Source organism: Vulpes lagopus, chromosome X, assembly GCF_018345385.1.
Source record: "Vulpes lagopus strain Blue_001 chromosome X, ASM1834538v1, whole genome shotgun sequence".
In the NCBI taxonomy this organism is placed as follows: Eukaryota; Metazoa; Chordata; class Mammalia; order Carnivora; family Canidae; genus Vulpes; species Vulpes lagopus.
In genome coordinates, this window is record NC_054848.1 from 41316380 (window position 1) to 41334617 (window position 18238).

Below are 18238 nucleotides of genomic sequence, written 5' to 3' on the forward strand. Positions count from 1 at the left end.
TACCCTTGTTGAGCTGTAGCCCAGGGGCTCTCAAATCTTCGTGTGCTTCAGAATCATCTGGAAGATTTGTTCAATCGCAGAGTGCTGGGCCCCACCTCTGTTTCTGATTCTGCAGGTCTGGGATGGGACACAAAAATGAACATTTCTAACAAGCTCTCCCAGGTGACAGTGATGCTGCTTGCTGGTCTGGGGTCCACACTGTAAGAGCCACTCTAGCCACTGACACCTCTTTTTCATTGTAGGTGTCATCTATAAAAATGATTCTACACGCTCCTTCTTTTGCTGTTAATATTAAGTTCTCTTCAGCCCCTTTGCTGTGCAGGTAAAAACCAAGCTCCACGGACTTGCTCTTTTCCTTACCTCCTTTTTTCTTTTTAAGTAATCTCTACACCGAACGTGGGGCTTGAACTCACAACCCCAAGGTCCAGAGTTGCATACTCTTCCAACTGAGCTGGCCAGGAGCCCCTCTTCTCTTATTAGCCCAGATGAGTGAGACTCCAGAGCTCACTTTTAAACCAGGAATCTCTTTAATGAACAAAAGGTGCCTAAAAATGTTAGGAGGGCAAGGTTTAATTTCCTCTGCATTTGTGGAAAGAGACGTACCATTCTGCAAATTAGAACAAGGTAATAGAATTTGATTTGGTCAGGTGTTAAAAGAGAACTTCGTTTAGAATGTTGGTTTCATGTAATGGGCAATAGGGTGTGTTGACATCTGTATCTATTACAGATGTATTCTGTTTCCTGATCATACAGGCCTGCCTTTGAAAGTATGCTTTGAACAAAGGGGTCTTGTTAAGATTCCAAGACTTCAGACATTGGCGCTGTGTTATCCTGTGGAAACAAGCTCCCCCAGAAACCTGTGATTCTGGTTGGCTGTTTTATCTAATCACTGGTTGCCCTGGTGATAATCAATGTTTCCTTTGGGCCTAAACTGCATACTCCCTGGGGAAGAGGACTATAGATGCTTTCGGCTTTTCTCACATTTGCACAACAAAATGACTGCAGCATTCTTATTTAAACAGAGTGAGACCATCTTATCTCATGAAATTATTGCACTGCCACCTGACGATGCATTTATCTGTTGCTTGTCCGTTGCCCTCACTAAAATACTCGCTCCCCGAAGGGCAGGTATTTGTGTCTGGTTTGGTAACTGCTGTGTCTGCAGGGCTCAATAAGCAGGTGCTGAATGAATCAATCAATAATCCAAACTCTAGAGATTCTGACAAGTGCAATGAGGCAGAGTCTGGGTTAGAGGTAAAAAGGTGGGCATTGCCAGTGGTGGGCTGTGTGTGTGTGGGAAATAGTGTCTCACATGCTGGGACTGGACCAGGCCACCCTGGAGAGGGCTTGTGAGAAGAGGGAAGGGGAATCCCAGGTAAAGCCCTGGAAACTCCAGTATTTCAAGTTTTGGAGAACTGGGAGAAGCCAGTACAGGGGACGGAGGAGGTGGTCCCAGTGGAGGAAGTGGCTTTCTCCCAGGCCTGGCACAAATCAGTGGTTTCTCATACAGTCTCATTTGGTCTTGGTCGTTTTCTTACTTTTTAAAAAAAGATTTTATCTATTTATGAGAGAGAGAGAGAGAGAGGCAGAGACACAGGCAGAGGGAGAAGCAGGCTCCATGCAGGGAGCCTGACGTGGAACTCGATCCCCGGTCTCCAGGATCACGCCCTGGGCTGAAGGCGGTGCTAAACCACTGAGCCACCCGGGATGCCCACCCCCCTTTTAAAAAAATACAGTTACACACACAATTCTGGGTCTGCAGCCTCTACTAAGTTCTCTTAGGAACCAACTCACATACATACTCTGTCCCATAGCCTCTCAGACTTTCCCTCAGTCACACACACTCAGGGGGTCATTTCTTATGTCACGGATTCCCAGTCTCCTACCAAGAGGGTCACACACACACACACACACACACACACACTCTACATCTTACAGCCTTCCCTCATTTGGCCACACTCACCAACATTTCCTCTTACCAGTTTTTGACACGCACACAAACACAGTCACACCTTTAGATGTTTCTGCCAGTCACTGGTTTACAGCTCCTGCTCGTCTCTCTCTAAGTTTCTTCTGGTGCAGGGACAAAATTGCCACTTCTCCTACCTCCTCACTCAAGCCCCCATCTTGCATACCCAGTCCCTGATGGTAGCTAAGGCGCACACACATACACCATCACACACTGTCACAGATGCCGTCTCAGTCACCTGGTCTCACTTCTGTTCTCAAGTGGCGTGCCACTTACCTAGGCCTTATTTACAGCCTTTAATTGTGTCTTGCAAAGACCTTTACACATACCTACACCATTAACTTCTCAGCTGCCATTGTGGTCACCTTTCCTCAGTTAGCCTCTGCCATCTGTGGTCACAAACTCCCAACTGCTGAGGGACTCTCCAAGTCTCTCACATACAGGCTCCTCCGGCCTGCGTCAGTGCTGTACACCACCCTTTCCTTAGCAGGGATGCTCAGACACAGCTACAGCCTCGCCCACTTCTCCCACACGCCCACCCCACCAGTCTCCCAGGGCCTCATTTTCCCAATTCTTCACACATAGAGAGCCTCTGATTCAAGTCCCTCATGAGCTGTTCCACACACCCACTAATGCGCTGCTTAGCCGTTGGTTTCCACTCAACACGGTGCCACGTTCCTTCTCGGCTCTTGCTCCAGACACCTCTGTGTTCTCCCAGACTGTTTCAGTCCTCACCATCCTTTTCTCTCGTGCTGTCTCAGTCCCTGAGCCTCTGGCCTAGACTGGTGTGGTAACTGTAATCAATCTGCCACTCGCCTCTGGTACACACATGCATACATGTGAACGAGGCACACACACACACACACACACACACACACACACAAGCTTACAGCCTCATACTCCCCCAGTCAGAGCCAATTTTTCTCAGTTTCTGACATAGTCCTTGCTGGTTTCACATGAATGGTGTCCACATGCACGATCACGTGTTCTCAAATCTTGTGCCTCACAGCCATTTTCTCTCACGCAGTCAACTCTTTTCCGTGAGGCTGCCTTGCATGGAGCTTCACTCATGGTCATCTTCAGAACACAGTTGGCTGCTTATTTACAGTGAAGTTCCTTGCTTGCACACGGTCCCTGACCATCTTCCCCCACACCTTCCTCATGCTCACACAGGCTCAAGCGTCCTTTTGGTCACTCAGTCTGTCCTGCTCACCATCATCAGCCCGTCCAGTGGTGTCTGAGGTACAGTCCCCGCTACCGTTGCCATTAACAGGACTTCACACATACCTCCAGCCTCTTGTAGGGTGCCTTAGTACGCAGCCAGTCTCACAGTGATCTTCTGACACAAAGCTGTAATTTCTTATGATGACATGGATACATCGTCTGTGGTTTCAGCAGCCACATTCTATCTCTCTCTCTCTCTCTCTCTCTCTCTCACACACACACACACACACACACACACGGCTCCACACGCATACATACATGATCACAGCTTTCCACATTTTTCTCTTCTTTGCACACCTAGTTACAATCTGCAGTCTCTCCAGCTATTTCCTGCACACACTGTCACGCTGTCTCTTGCAGTCAATCTCACACCTTCACTGCCTTCCACATAAAGTCATGCCTGTCACAGTCAGTCCCAATGGCTTCAAGGAAAGAAAAAAAGGCTAGCAGCCTCCAGTATCACCTTTAAAAATATATATTTACAGGAACAATTCCCCATTCTCTGGGACTCTTAGAAAAAAAAAGATCCATTTTTGGGGAAGTAAAACAAACAGTGGAGACAGGTGTAGCACCGTCCCCCAAATCACCAACCCCCAGGTCCCCAGGCCCAGGCTGGGCCGGTGCTGACAGGAGGTGAGCCCAGGAGTCCTTTGAACCCACCCTCTCCAGCCTGGAATTCAGATAGGACAGGCTTTATGTCCCCCATTCCTCCCTCCCAACTCCAGGGACACTTAAAGGGTCCTTTGTACCCGCCCGCAGGAAATTGGGGGGCTGGGAGGGAGGGAGCTGAAAATACACGTTTGGTATCAAAAATAAACACTTGGGAGTGGCAGGAAGATTCCTCCCCCAAATCCCTTCCTTCCCACCCACCCCATCTCAGATATAGGAAGAGATGCTCCCCTCTCCCCTATTGAAAAGCCCTGTTTAAAAATAGATTATACTATCAAAATGGCAGGGGGTAGGGGACAAGGAGACCTGGAGTACCGGCTGGAGGGGCCCCCCAGACGGGGACCACTCCCCAAAAAAACCCTCCATTGGGAGGTAACAGGCAGGACTCCAGGAGTTTGGCAGATACAGGAATGGCTTCTCAGGGGGAGAAGAACAAAAGGAGCATTCCTCCCTGGCCAAAATGGTGGTATCTGAGAGAAGGCTGGGGAGGTGGAAATTCCTATTTCTAGGGTGTGAGTCTTCCTTGGCCAAGGCTCCCAAACCGTTAAACGGCACAATTTCTTCCTGGACCCTTGAGTATGGCCAGGAATAATAAACTACAACAAGCTATCTCTTCTACCCACACCCCAAAATGGAGACAGGGCTCCCTCAGCTTCCCAAGGGCAGGCTGAGAAATAAATAAAGAAAGGTTCTTCTCAAGCCAGACCCCGATTGTCTCATCTTGGGGAGAAAATGTGGAGATGGGGGAGATGTCCTCACCAACCCCCCCAGTAGGGTTGGGCCAGGCTCCTCCCAGTGGCCTTCAAAAAATAAATAAATAAACCGTCTCCACCAATGCAGTAGGAGACGTGTAAGGGCGGCCACTGAGGAACTGACCAAGAAGAGAGAAGTTGTATGTTTCCTGTGGAAGGGTTATTGAGAGATCCTTCCTAGAATCCCTACCCCACCACAGCTAGAGCACAAGTCTGTCAGCTGAACTATGTTTCTCCTTGAGACGGCTGGCTGGAGAGAAGTTCAGGGCCATGGATGGAGTGACCCCAGAAGGGGGTGGTGGTGGTGGTGGTGGTAGTCATGGCTTCTGGGGCCCTGGGGAGAGCACCACGGGGGTTGAGAGGCCATCCACGCTGATGGAAGGGATGTGCACCTGGGCGCTGCCACTGGATGGAAACTGGGGACAGAAATAGGGAAAGATCATGGATGGGGGCCATGCTAGGGTCTCTCACCCTTTACAATATGGGGGAAGGGGATCCTACCTGGAAGGAGAGCTTGGCTGGACTACGGGGTGCAATGGGACTCAGGGTGCTCCAGAAGTGAATGCTGGGGGGCAGCGAGCTGGGTGTCAGCAGCACCGGGGTCTGTGGGGGAACAGATGGTTGGAGCTCAAGTGAGTAGAGGGCAGGTGTGGGAAAATGGAAGGACCTTGGCTCCTGTCCCACCAGATTTCCCCCTCAGACATCTGAAATCACCCTCCCAAAGCACACAGACTTATACCCTAACTACTAAGGTCAAGCCCATCACACCTCTCCCATGTCACAGATAGCCCCTCCCAACTCCGGAGAGCCCACCTCTAGCTTCATTGGGCGAGACCACATATAAGACCCCATCCATATGTCGCTTTTAAACCTCACAATCACTATCCCATCAGCTTAGGATCAAGTTCCAACTCAGATCCCCCCAACCCATACACCTCCCAGGAAATCCGCTAAGAAAACCCCAGACCAAAAAGCCCCATGCAGGTTCCCCAAGCCACACCCCAACCCAGAAAAGTTCCCGCCCCCAGCCTCGCGGTCTCCGCCCACAAAACTCCCCAGACCCGCCCTTCATTCCAGCCCATCCTTCAGCAGGGGAGACTAGCCCGCCCTTCGTTAATCAAGCCCCGTCCCTCCAGCCAGTCCCCCTCGAAGGCTCCACCCTCCCGCTCACTCAGGGATAACCACACTGGCCCTTGCAGTCTAGCTCCTCTCTCACCCGCCCCACCTCTTCACAGGCACTCACCAATGTGTGCGTAGGTAGCAGGGACGGGGTCAGCGCTGGCCCCGGCGCCTGCAGCCCGGAGCCAGTTCCTGATCCTGGAGTCCGTTCGGGTCCTGGCCCACCCAGCAGGCTCGGGCTGAGTGGGAGCTCTAGGTCCCGGGGCTTCCGGCCCTTCTGAGGCTGGGCGATCTCTGTGCTGGAAGCAGTGGAAGCCGCGAGGCCGCCCACCTGCGCTGCAGTCTCCATGACGACCGCGGGCAGCCGGGCCGGCACGCCCTCCGCAGGAGGGACTTCCGGCCCGGCCTTAGCGGCTTCCTGCACAAACCCCGCCTCCCCACCGACTGCGGCTTCCAACTCTTCCTTGGGCCCGTCCACTTTCACTTCTGGGGGCAGTGGCCTGCCCAACCCAGGATCCACATTCAGCTCTTCTGATTTAGGGTTCTGGGCCTCGGGTGGGGTCAGGATGACCTGGAAGAGGAGGGGGGGCGGGCAGAGGGGGTACGTAAGGATTGCTGGGTTAGTGAAGCCAAGGACTTGTCTTGGAAAGTACGACTTTGTATTGTGGGGGGGTGCATGACTACACATCAAGGCAGGTCCAAGAGCAGGAGGTGGGGCTTTGTCAAGGATGTGAAGCTTCTTCTGGCAGCTTCTCTTTGGGGGCAGAGCTTCCCCTAAGGGTGGGCCTCCTGGAGATACTGCCCTCATTCATGAAAGAAGTGGTTCTCAAAAATTTGCTTTCGTAGGACTAGCAGCATGCGCCTCATCTGGAAACTTCTTTAAAAAAAAAAACGAATTCTTGGGACACTTGGGTGGCTCAGTGGTTGAGCCTTTGGTTCAGGGCATGATCCCCAGTCCAGGGATTGAGTCTCGCACAGAGGGAGCCTGCTTTTCTCTGCCTATGTCTCTGTCTCTCATGAATAAATAAAACTTAAAAAACAAAAACAAACGAATTCTTGTGCTCATCCCCAGATCCATATAATGAGAAACTTTGAGGGGCAGGCCCCAGAAATCTGTTATTTAAATAAAAAGCCCTCCAGGTGATTCTGATGGACACTAAGGTGAGAGAACCTATGCATTAAGCAAATAAATTCAGGGCACCTTGCCTAGCTTAGTACTTGTATGGCTCTCCTCTGTAACCCCCTCTCCCAAGGAACCTCTGTGTCCCTCCTTCCGCCATATCTAAATAGGATGTTTATGTCCCTTCTACCAGCACCCCTCCTCATCTGGGAATTGTACATCCACTCTCTTACTGAATTTCCATACTCCAGTCCTTACCTGCAGAGGCAGGCCAGCCTCCTCCGCCTCCAGGCAGGCCTCCAAGGGGCTTGGACTGGTGCTCCTGCTCCCAGACGGGGGCACTGCTGCTCCTGAAGGAGCAATGTTGGGGAGCACTGAGGCAGGCCGAGGATGAGGGGGTGGCTGTGGCTGCAGGGACTGGATGGTGAAGGTGGAATAGAGGCCTGAGCGCATGTATTCATTGCGGCTGCTGCGCGCCAAGCCACCGGGGCCTGCCATTCCTGTACCCTTGGGTGGGCCCGATTTCCCAGAGGCAGGATCCCCGGGGACAGCATGTACAGTGGCGGGAGCCACATTTGCCACAGTAGAGGTGATAGACACCTCGGGCTGTGGCGGGCAGTCCTCAGTGGAGCACCTCGCGACTTCCGGGTAGGATACAAACTTGTAGACAAATTTCTGGCCGCTCACTTTGCGGATGATATTCTGGGAAGGGAGGAGACAGGATAAAGGACCTTAGAAGAGAGGACCAGAGTGGAGGGAGGATATGGATGAGGGGGCAGAGGGGTGTGTCTCCTAGGGTCCTTCTTTCCCTTCTCCTGTCTTTTTACATATATGCTATTCCTCCTCTGTCTGCTCTTGATTGGGTATCCCCCACCCCAGCTGACTTCTTACCGGCATCTTTCCCAATCTGGGGACTTCTCCCTTCTTCTGTTTCTACTCCTCTTCCCCATTGTGATTCCCCTCTCTGTATTCTTCCCAGTTTCTCTCCTTTCTCTCTTCTCCCTTCCACAGCTCTTCTTTTAGCCTACTGCTCTTTTCCCCTTGCCCGGTCTCCACTCCGTGGCTCCTCCCCATCCATCCCTCTCATCTCCTCATAGCTCTTCATCTCCATCTGTCCAATCCCCCACCCCCACATCCTGTGGTAACACTCCATAGTGGGGCCCACCTAGGAGTCAGTGCAGGAGCAGGCTTTCCTCCTGGCTCCAGGAACCAGGGGTGTCTGTGGGCTAATTGGGCCCAGGCCTTGGGAGTGGTTGCCAGGGCAGTTGTGGAGTGTAGCTGATACAGCAAGACAAGAAAATGAAGTAACTGATGTATATATTGGAAGAGACAAAATTAAGATTGAAGAATGCCGGGATGAATTATTAACATAGAGGATTATTTAAGGCTATTGGTCTAGATGTAGAACAGGGCAAGGTCACTAGGGGGAGAACAGGCTGAGAAGCCTCATTCTTTTCTTTTTGTTTTGGTTTGGGGGCTTTTTTTTTTTTTTTTTGGTTGTCATAGTTTATTTCTTGTTCTAGTTGTAACTGAGGAGCCTCATTCTTAGTACTATGGTACGGGTTTAGGCTAAAGCAATTAGAAAATGAAGTGACTGATAGCAACTAAGATAAGGCCATTAAAGTACTGGCATACATATTGGGGGGAATCTCGAGGCTGGCAGGGTGGATCACAGAACATGTTTGGAATATTACAGGATAGGTCTGGAGGGTCCCAGGGATGTTGCGGTGGTCTCAAAGCACAGAATGAGGCAGCCTCAATATTGTTTTGGAGGTTTCAGCTAAAGGAATAAAATATGAGAAATCTGAGAATCAAATAGATGCTATAATTTATGGCATGTAGCATAGGTCTAGGGCTATTGTGGGGGACAAGAGGCATCTGGGGGGCACTAGGGTATCCTAAAGACATCTTAATGCTGGTCAGGTATGTCACAGGGTGGGTTTGTGTTTTTCAGAAAAGGAATGAAAAGGGATATTCATTAATGTTTTGTAAGTTTCAGATAAAAAAGAAAATGAAATAGCTGGTATGTTGTCAGGGAGGAGAAATCCAGCACCGGTCTGGGAGTCTGAAAGGATGAGAAAAATTCAAATTTTTAGCTATAAGAGTAAGATGATAAAATAATACACACTGATGGGATGCCTGGGTGGCTCAGTGGTTGAGCATCTGCCTCCAGCTCAGGGCATGATCCCAGGGTCTTGGGATCGAGTCCCACATTGGTCTCCCCACAGGGAGACTGCTTCTCCCTCTGCCTAGGTCTTTGTCTGTGTCTCTCATGAATAAATAATTAAAAATCTTCAAAAAAAATACACACTGGGATGGACCAGCATTGCTCTAAAAATGCATGAGAATAGGGTATAGACCTGTACTGTACATATTGTTTTGGAGGTTTCAGCTAAAAGAATAAGAGAAGAAAAGAATTGATAAAAGTGTTCCGGATCCCACAGCATGAGGTAAGAAAAGGTTAGTACAATATTGTAATAGACATTCTAATGCTGGGAATAAGAATATTCTGGAATAAGAGTAGGTTATGAAATAACTGAGGACGTCCAGGATTGGTCCAGTTCCAGAAGGCAGGAGGAGAAAGAGTCATTATTAATGGTGCTTTTGTAATTTTTAGCTATAGGAATAAGATAAAAAAATGAAATGTGTGGGGTGTGGTGGAACAGTATGACTTTGAGGGCCTCAGAAAGTGGGTTAGTAGGGGTCAGTATTAATAATACTATGAAGGTTTCAGCCAAAGTAGTAAGACAAAGAAAATACCTGAGATAAACGTTTGAGGTGCCCAACATTGGTCTAACAGTACGAGAGGATAGGGTAAAAAAATAGTAAACTCTGTTTTCAAAGTTATAGCTATGACAAGACAAGAAAATGAAATAACTGCCATAAATGTTGGTGGTTCCCAGTCCTGGTTTCAGAGGCCTTACCTTGTCATAGTAGTACCGCAGGGCCCGGCTGAGCTTGTCATAATTCATGTTGGTCTTATTCTTACGCAGCCCCCACAGCCGGGCCACCTCCTCAGCATCCACCAGCTTGAACTCACCGCCATCCCGTGAGGTCCAGGAGATGATGTGGCCATTGCCTTGCTCTCTCAGCAGCTGCAGCAGAAACTGCCACAGCGTCACAGAGGGGTCCATCACTGGCGGAGTGCTCACGCCATCCCAGGGGTACCTGGAGGGCAGATAGCTCAGAGCTGAGAGGCTGAGAACACAGAAGGAGGCAGAGGTCAGCAAGAGGAGGTTTCCTTTCTTGCCTTCTTGTCTCCACCTCTGTCCCCAAAGCCTACCATCATTCCTTAAACACCTTCCGACTAAATTCTAAGCTCCTCAGCCTAGCTTTAGAGACTCACCAGAATGGTAGGAGACTTTTGGAGACAAGAGGATGTTGCGAATGTATTTTGTATGTGGGACAAATATGCATCTTTGGGGGCCAGAGGGCAGACTATGGTAGGCAAAATAATGCCCTCTCAGAAATGTCCATATCCTAATCTCTGGCACTTATGAGTGTGTTATGTTAAAGGAACTTTGCAGATGAACTTAGAGTTATAATAGTTCCCTCTTATCTGCAGGGGATCCGTTTCAAGACCCTCAGTCGATGCCTGAAACTGTGGACAGTACTAAATCCTACATAGACTATGTTTTTCCCTATAAATATACACAGTTTATGTATAAGTTTAATTTATAAATCAAGCACAAGGGATTAACAATACCTGAACAATTATGGCAATATACCATGATAAAAGTTATGTGAATGTGCTCTCTTTCTCAGTATCTTATCGTTCTGTACTCACCCTTCTTCTTATGATGATGGGAGATGATTAAATACCTACATAATGAGATGAAGTGAGGTACTGACGTAGGCACTATGACACAGTGTTAGGCTACCACTGACCTTCAGATGATAGGTCAGGAGAATCATCTTCTTGACCACGGGTAACTGAAACCATGGAAAGCAAAGCTGTGGATAAGGGGGTATTACTGTACGGACCTCAGGGAGATTGTTCTGGACTGTTTGAGTGAGCTGAATCTAATTGCAGAAACCCTTACTAAAAAAAAAAAAAAAAGGAAGAGGCAGAAAGAGAGCTCAGAGAGATGCAAGGACAGAAGAGGCAGGAGAGATTCAAAACATGAGAGGGACCTGATTTGCCATTACTGGCTTTGAAGCTGGAAGAACAGAGCTCCAGCCCAGGAATATGGTTGGCCTCATAAATGTGGGAAGGACCCTCAGCTGACTGTCAGTCAGGAAACAGAGACCTTAATCCTACAACCTCAAGGAACTGAATTCTGCCAGCAACTCGAATGAGCAGGAAACAGGTCATTCCCTGGAGCCGCCAGGAAGAAACACAGCCCTGCCCACACCCAGGTTGCAGCCTGGTGAGGCTATGTTGGACTTCTGACCTCCAGAGTGCCAAGATAATAGTTTGCATTGTTTTAAGCAGCTTGTGACTTGTGATCATTTGTCACAGCAGGAGTTGAAAGCTAGTATAGTGGGGATCCCTGGGTGGCTCAGTGGTTTAGCACCTGCCTTCAGGCCAGGGCCTGATCCTGGAGTCCCAGGATTGAGTCCCACATCAGGCTCCCTCTGCTTCTCCCTCTGCCTGTGTCTCTGCCTCTCTCTGTCTCTCATGAATAAATAAATAAAATCTTTTTTTTAAAAAAAGCTAGTATGGTGCTCCTCACCTGAACGTTTTCATTTGCATCCTCTGTTACACCAGACATGAAGTTTTCTAGGAGGTTCCTTCTGCTAGTACATTGCAAAAGCTGTTTACTCTGTGGGGCTCCCTTCTTCTACCTAGAAGTCTTCCCCATCATCTGAGTTCCAGCCACGGGAGTCTTGCCTTTCTGAAGCCTTCCTGAAACTTAGTGCCTGCTCCCTCTGCTTTGCATTCCTCAGGCCTCTTAGTGTCTGTGTTCTCCTTCTTGATAACAGCAAAGAACTAACATTTGTTGAGCTCATAATACTTGGCTGGCATTGTTCAAATCAGACAATATGGCCTACCAGACCATAGCTCAGGGTCTAGGGCTGGATTGCCAGGATTGGAATCCTGATTCTGCTACTTATTAGCAGTCTGACCCTAGGCATATTCTTTAAATTCTTTCTACCTCAATTTTCCCATCTGTAAAATAGGGATAATAACACACTCACCTGTAAAATAGGGATAATAATAATAATACCGAGTTCACAGAGTTATTGTACAGATTAAATATAATGTGCCTGGAGTGTGAGAAGCTTTTAATGTAGTTTCCAATTTGTTCATAATTCCTTATCTGCTATTCCAAAATCCCCAAAGCGCTAAAAACAAAACTTGGTGCACCTGGGTGGTGCAGTCGGTTAAGCGTCTGACTCTTGGATTTTGGCTCAGGTCATGATTTTAGCGTTGTGGGATCGAGTCTGCACATCGGGCTCTGTGCTCAGCGTCCCATCAGCTTGGGATTCTCTCTCTCCTTCTCTCTCTGCCCCTCCCCTCTGAGCACATACCAGCTCTTGCTCTCAAATAAATAAATCTTTGAACAAACAAAAAAAACCCTTCTTTATAACCCTTTGGCACCAAATCCAGATGTAAAATGAACAAGGCCCTTCCTGGTCTTTATTGATTCTCACTTAGCATGATCGTTCAAACATTCTGCTACAGAAATCTGAATGTGGCTGATTACTGAGCCCACTGAGGGGGTTATGTAACATCTTGTATGTGCCCCTTGCCACCTTTCTAAAATCTGAAAAATCTGAAATTCTGAAACACATCTGGCCCCAAGGGTTTTGGATGAGGGCATGTAGACCTGTACTGCTATTTTTATAGGTACTGACTCATTTATCTTTCATCACAACTCTGGAAAGTAGGTGCTCTTTATTATCACTCATTTACAGAGGAGGAAGCGGAGGTACAAAATGTCCAGATGACGTCTATGGGCCACAGAGTGTAAGTGGCACAGCCAAGCTTTGGACCCATGCAGTCAGATTCCAGTCATCATCGTCTAAGCATGTAACCATTAGGCAAACCTGCCCTCCATGCTGCTCCCTCAGCATGTCCTGTAGAGAACAGGCCCCTCCCTGCTCACTGCAGCCCCCCCCCCTCCCATAACTGCCCTCTTCGCTGAGGGTGAATTGGAAATAAACATGAAGCTTCCTATTCCTGAAGGAATGAGTTTTCATCAGTCAACTGTTCACTGGCTGGGACTGTTGGATTAAGAATAAGACCTTCCAAACCAGGTTTCAAATAACCTTTCTCTGTTATTTGTAGCTTCATTCTTTAATCTGTAAGGAAATATACAGTATATGATCCTTTCTCGTGTCGGAGCACTTAATGAAGTTGGCTGAGCAGACACAATTTTGGGCTATTACACAAGTCACAAAGCCATGGAGTGTCCATATTTGAGAGTCCTGTCATCAGAGACTTCACTGGGTTTACTTCAAAGACCTGCTTGTTTCAGAGGGCACAAAGAGTTCAGTGTGACTCCTGGTGGTGAAGACAGGCAATTTTACTAGTTCCTCTTTTGGCTGCAACAGGACCTACCCATTAAGGGAAAATCTGACCGGCTGCGCCAAGCCTCAACAGCACACAGGGTTTTGTATTTTGGTTATTACTGTAGTTCCCACCCGACCCCTAATAAGTGTCCTAGTAATCTGCCTTACTCAGATGGGTTTACTTCTCTGTCTCGTTCATTTAGCGAGCATCTTTGAGCGCCTCCTGTGGGGTCAGCACCTATTGAGTGCCTCCTGTGAGCGCCTCCTGGAGATACAGCAGTGAACAAAACAGAAATCCCTGCTCTCGGGGAACTCATGTTTTAGTGGGGAAGACCGTCAGAAAAGAAGAGAAAGGAGTGAAAGAGTACGTCAGCTGGTGAGAAAAGCTATGGAAAAAAGTGAAGCAGGGGAGCGGTTGTTATTTTTGAAAGGGTAGTCAGGGGAGGGTTAAGCACTGCACAGGTGACATCTGAGCAAACACCTAAATTAAATGAGGCGAGAGAGTCAGGTCTGTAATGACGCAGGCAGCAGGTGAATCCAGGCAGGGTGAATGACCCTGAGGCTAGAGCACACTGGGCAGGTCAGAGGAAGACAGTGGAGCAGGGCAAGGTCAGAGAGGAGGGAGTAAGGGTGCAAAAAAGTAGCAGGAGGTGAGAAGAGAAGGGCCGTGGGGCCCAGACTGAGTGAGGCTTTCTCAGGCCCTTGTGCAAGGACTCTGATGATGGCTGAGAGAAGAGCCACAAGGGGGACATGAACAGGGGGGGACCAGGCCGTGACTTGCATTTTAGCAGGATCCTTCTGGCTGTTATGAGGAGAACCGAGTGTAGGGGCTGAAGAGGCTACTGTGATAGTCCAGGTGAGACTTGCAGTGGAACTGCTGGGGGAATGGCTGACTTCTGGATAAAATATGAACACAGAGTGAGCAGTGTTTGCTGACAAAAGTATGAGGCAGGGAAGGGAAGTGAGAGACAACAGCAAGGGTGAGTCTAGGTTTGTGACCTGGTCGCCTGGAAGGATGGAGCCAGGACCCACGGAAACGGGAGCACCACAGGAGAGCTGATTTTGAGGCAAGGTCAGGAGGTCAATTTTGGAGATTGTCTCAGAGGCCTGTTAGACACCTGTATGTATGCTGTGAGTAACGACAGTGGTTTTAAGAACAGTCATACAACTATTTTCCTGTGTGTCACACATCGTTTTGAACATTTAACTCATGCAACCATCACAGCCACACTGTGGGGTGGGATTATGATCGTCCCATTTTCCAGATGAGGAAATAGAGGCATAGAGTTTAATCATTTGCCCAAAGTCATGCAGCTGAAGTTGGCAGAACTGGGGTTCAAAGCTGGGCAGTCTTGCTGCAGGTAGAGATCCTAGCACTTTACAATACCAGCTCTCTATCAAGAGAGACAGGGAAGACCCTAGAGGGTGAGTGGGGAGGGTTCCCTGAGAAGTGACACGTGAGCAGAGACGGGGAGGATGGGAGGTAGCTAGCCATGTGGACATCTGTGGACATTGCGTACGACTCTAAGGTGGCCATGAGCTTGGCACTCTACATCACAGGCATGGTGAGCTCACCCATTTCCCACCTCTGAGGCTATGTACGTGCCCTTCCCCTTTCTCATGCCTGATAAACTCTTTATTCTATAATCATCAAATTCTGCTATCTTCCAGACAGAATGAATCCTTCCTCTGTGTGATCCAATGTGCTGAATAAACTATCTGCTCTTGCAGATCTGTTCTCTCTGGGCCTTTGGTCTCCCACTCCTCTGCCTTGTTCTAGCTGTGCAACCTTGAGCAAGTTACTCAACCTCTCTGGGTCTGTTTCTGCATCTGTAAAATATCTTCAAAATATACTATTCTTAAAGGCTTTTGTGAGGATTTAGTGTCAATACATGTAAAGGACTTAGAAAAGTATCTCTGGCATGTGGTAGGCACTCGACAAATGTTAGTTAGCTCTTAGCTTGTCTATCAGCCTTCACCCTCCCACCAGCCTCCAACCTTATGTATCACCATGGCCTATACCATCTGGCTCCCATCACCGCTCTGACCTTGCCTCCTGCTTGCCTGCCTGTCTCCCTCCCACCCTCTGCTCTGCTCCAGCCACACTGGCCTCCTTCACGTTTCTTGAATGCACTAGGCACAGTCCCACCTCAGGGCCTTTGCACTGGCTGTTCCTTCCACCCCCAGAACACTCTTCCCCTAGATATTTTGTCTTCCTCCCTGATCTCCTTCAGGCCTTAACTCAAGGGTCACCTTCTAAGTAGAGGCCTGCCCAGTGCCCAAGATTTCAATCACTCCCGTACTCTCTCCCTGTCTTCCCGACTTCACTTTCCTCCTTAGTGCCTAACATACTATCTAATTTTACTTACTGTTTTATTTATATAGTCCGTCTCCCCCACTTCTAGCAAATGTCTGCTCCACAAGGGCAGGAATTTCTGCCTGTTCTGTTCCTTCCCATATCCCCAGCACCTAGAAGAGTGCCTGGTACTCAGTAGGTGCTAAGTGTTTGCAGAACGAACAGTCCCAACTAGCTTCTTTAGCTAGCTTTCGTATACCCTCTTCATCTCCAACCCTTCCCTCCCCTTGCACCCTGATTTGTCTGAAATAATATTTTTCACCTTCATGCATGCAACAAATTCTTATTGAGCACCTAGTATATACTAAGTATATTTACCCAGCAGTAAATAAGCAGACAAAAAAACTAAACCCTCATTGGACTGACTGTTCTAATGGGGAGGAACAGTGAACTGGTAAACTACACAGTGTGTCTGATAGTGATGAAGGGCAAAGGGGACCACTACCGCAGAGAAGGAACCTGAGTCCTGTTAAGTATGTAGGTTCAGATGATCAGGGGCAGACTGACATTTGAATAGAACTCTGAAAGGACTCACATACAGATCAGGGGAACGACGTTATTCCAGGCAGAAAATATAGCCAATGCACAGGCCCTCAGGCTGGGCTGTATCTGGTGTGTTTGATTTGAGGATGAGTGAGGAGCTTTGTATGGCTGGAACAGAGTCGGAGGGACAAGGTGCAGGAGGTGCAGCCAGAGAGGTTACTTGTCTTATTAACTCTCAGGTATGTTCACATTGGAGGGGATTCTGGTTTTGATGCCTCCATTTTACAAATGAGGAAGCAGGTGCGGAGAGAAAGTGGTTAAATCACTCAGATCATATGGCTGCTGCGATTGCGGGTGGATGGGTGCTGAGAAAAGGTGTGGAATGGAGACAGCTCTGCAGGCGGGGGGAAACTAGCAAAAACAAAAGCTTGGAGACGGGAGGTGCTTTGTTTTTTAAGGAGTGGGGTCTCATGTGGCATGGGATGAAGTGAGAGAGGGGATCCTCAAAAATTATTCTATGTTCTGAGGGGCAACCTAACTGGGTACTTACCTCTGAATAACGTATTGAGCCCCTTGTGCCGAACTTTCCTGAGTACCTGTCTCACAGGATTGTGGTGAGGACGAAATGAGGTCATGGATATAAAGCACTTTGCCAGGTACCTAGTAGGTGCTCAATAAACGTTAGCTCCTAATGGCATTATCGCTATCTTGAATGCATCCATTTATTGCAGTGAGGCAGAATGTCTTAGGGATTAATGATGTGTACGAGGGGGGTGTGTTCTAGAGTAAAAAAGAGCCAGGTTCAACAAGCACACAGGATGATCCACCATTAAGAAGAGAGGGAACAGGGAAGGCCATGGACTGATCCACCACAAGGAAAGGAGGGACAAAAAAGCACCCTCCTGGAGAAGGAATTACAAAGCACTGGACTCGGGAGGGTATGGGGGTGTGTGCCTGGATGCAAGCACATGGGGAACAGGAAGGCCAATGAACAGATCCACTGCAAAGGCGGGGGTGGAGGGGAGTGCAAAGGCTCATCTTCTTTATGGGGGGCAAGGGGAGCAGAAAGGCACGCTGCACAAGAGTAGATGGGGTGAAATGCCATCACACGGACTGATTAAAAGGAGAAGGGAACAAGGCCATGGAATGAGCTACTGAAAATGGGGAGTTCAAAAACACGAAACTGACCCACTATTAAAAGGAAGAGAGAAGCCCAAGGGCTGGAGAAACAGTCTGAAAAAAAAAAAAGAGGCTAGGGCAATGGGCTGATAACGACAAGGGATGTGGATACTAGCATTCAGACCGATACACTGTAAAAGATAAAACCATGGGACTGATGCACTGGGGGACTGGAGGAGGCAGGAATACAACTTCACAGATTAACTCACTGTTAAAGGGGGTGCGGGGGGGGGGTGCACCACGCCATGGACTGATTCACTACAAGGAACAGAACTACAAGGCCACAGACGGGGCCCTTGAAAGTTGAGGACAGGAGAAAATAAACAGTCAGATGCACCTTCTGTCAAGGAGGGACAATGCCCGAGGCTGCTCCCCTCTAAGTGGGGGGTGGGGGCGGGGCAGGACCACGGACGAGTCCACTGTAAGGTGGGGTGGGGAGAACTATAAGCACGCAGACCGATCCATTATAAAACAGGAAGGGGGGTCAGGCCACGGTCAGATGGACTACAAGGGGCGAAGGGAGGGGACAATACCACAGGCAGGTCCACCAGCCGTGGCGGTGGCGGTGGGCAGTTGAACACCAGCAGGCCATGGGCCAAGCCACATCCCCCGCGCGGGGGCGGGAAGGATACGTGGGGTCACGGACGGGCCCTCCACCCTCCAGGCCCCGGGCTCACCTGTGTGTAGCGCAATGGCAGTATTGGCAGCTCCGGGGGGCGGGGGCTCCATGCGCAGCCCCACCGCCCCCCAGGCCCGGGCTCCGAGGTGGCGGAGGTGGCGGCGGTGGCGGCGGTGGCGGCGGCGGCGGCGGCGGCGGCGGCGGCGGCAGCGGCAGCACCTAGAAGCCGCCCCTGCGTTTCCTCACGGCTCACGTGGGCCTCCGGAGGAGGAGCCGAGCATTCCGCGGC

The 18238-nt window shown here is 49.3% G+C and overlaps 1 protein-coding gene across 2 annotated transcripts; it reads right to left on the reverse strand.

The window, feature by feature from the left end:
- Positions 1-3652: 3652 nt before the first annotated feature.
- ELK1 (ETS transcription factor ELK1) lies at positions 3653-18173 on the reverse strand. Of its 2 annotated transcripts, none has more exons than XM_041741462.1 (6): positions 18008-18173; positions 9778-10021; positions 7112-7555; positions 5858-6304; positions 5116-5217; positions 3653-5030 (listed from the first exon to the last, which is right to left on the reverse strand). In XM_041741462.1, the coding sequence occupies exons 2-6, from the start codon at positions 9985-9987 to the stop codon at positions 4932-4934; spliced, it is 1302 nt and encodes a 433-aa protein (XP_041597396.1). In that variant the 5' UTR covers positions 9988-10021; positions 18008-18173; the 3' UTR covers positions 3653-4931. The 2 variants fall into 2 exon arrangements, with proteins under 2 accessions (XP_041597396.1, XP_041597397.1); XM_041741463.1 differs by having other exon boundaries at positions 9778-10051.
- Between the last annotated feature and the right edge of the window lie 65 nt (positions 18174-18238).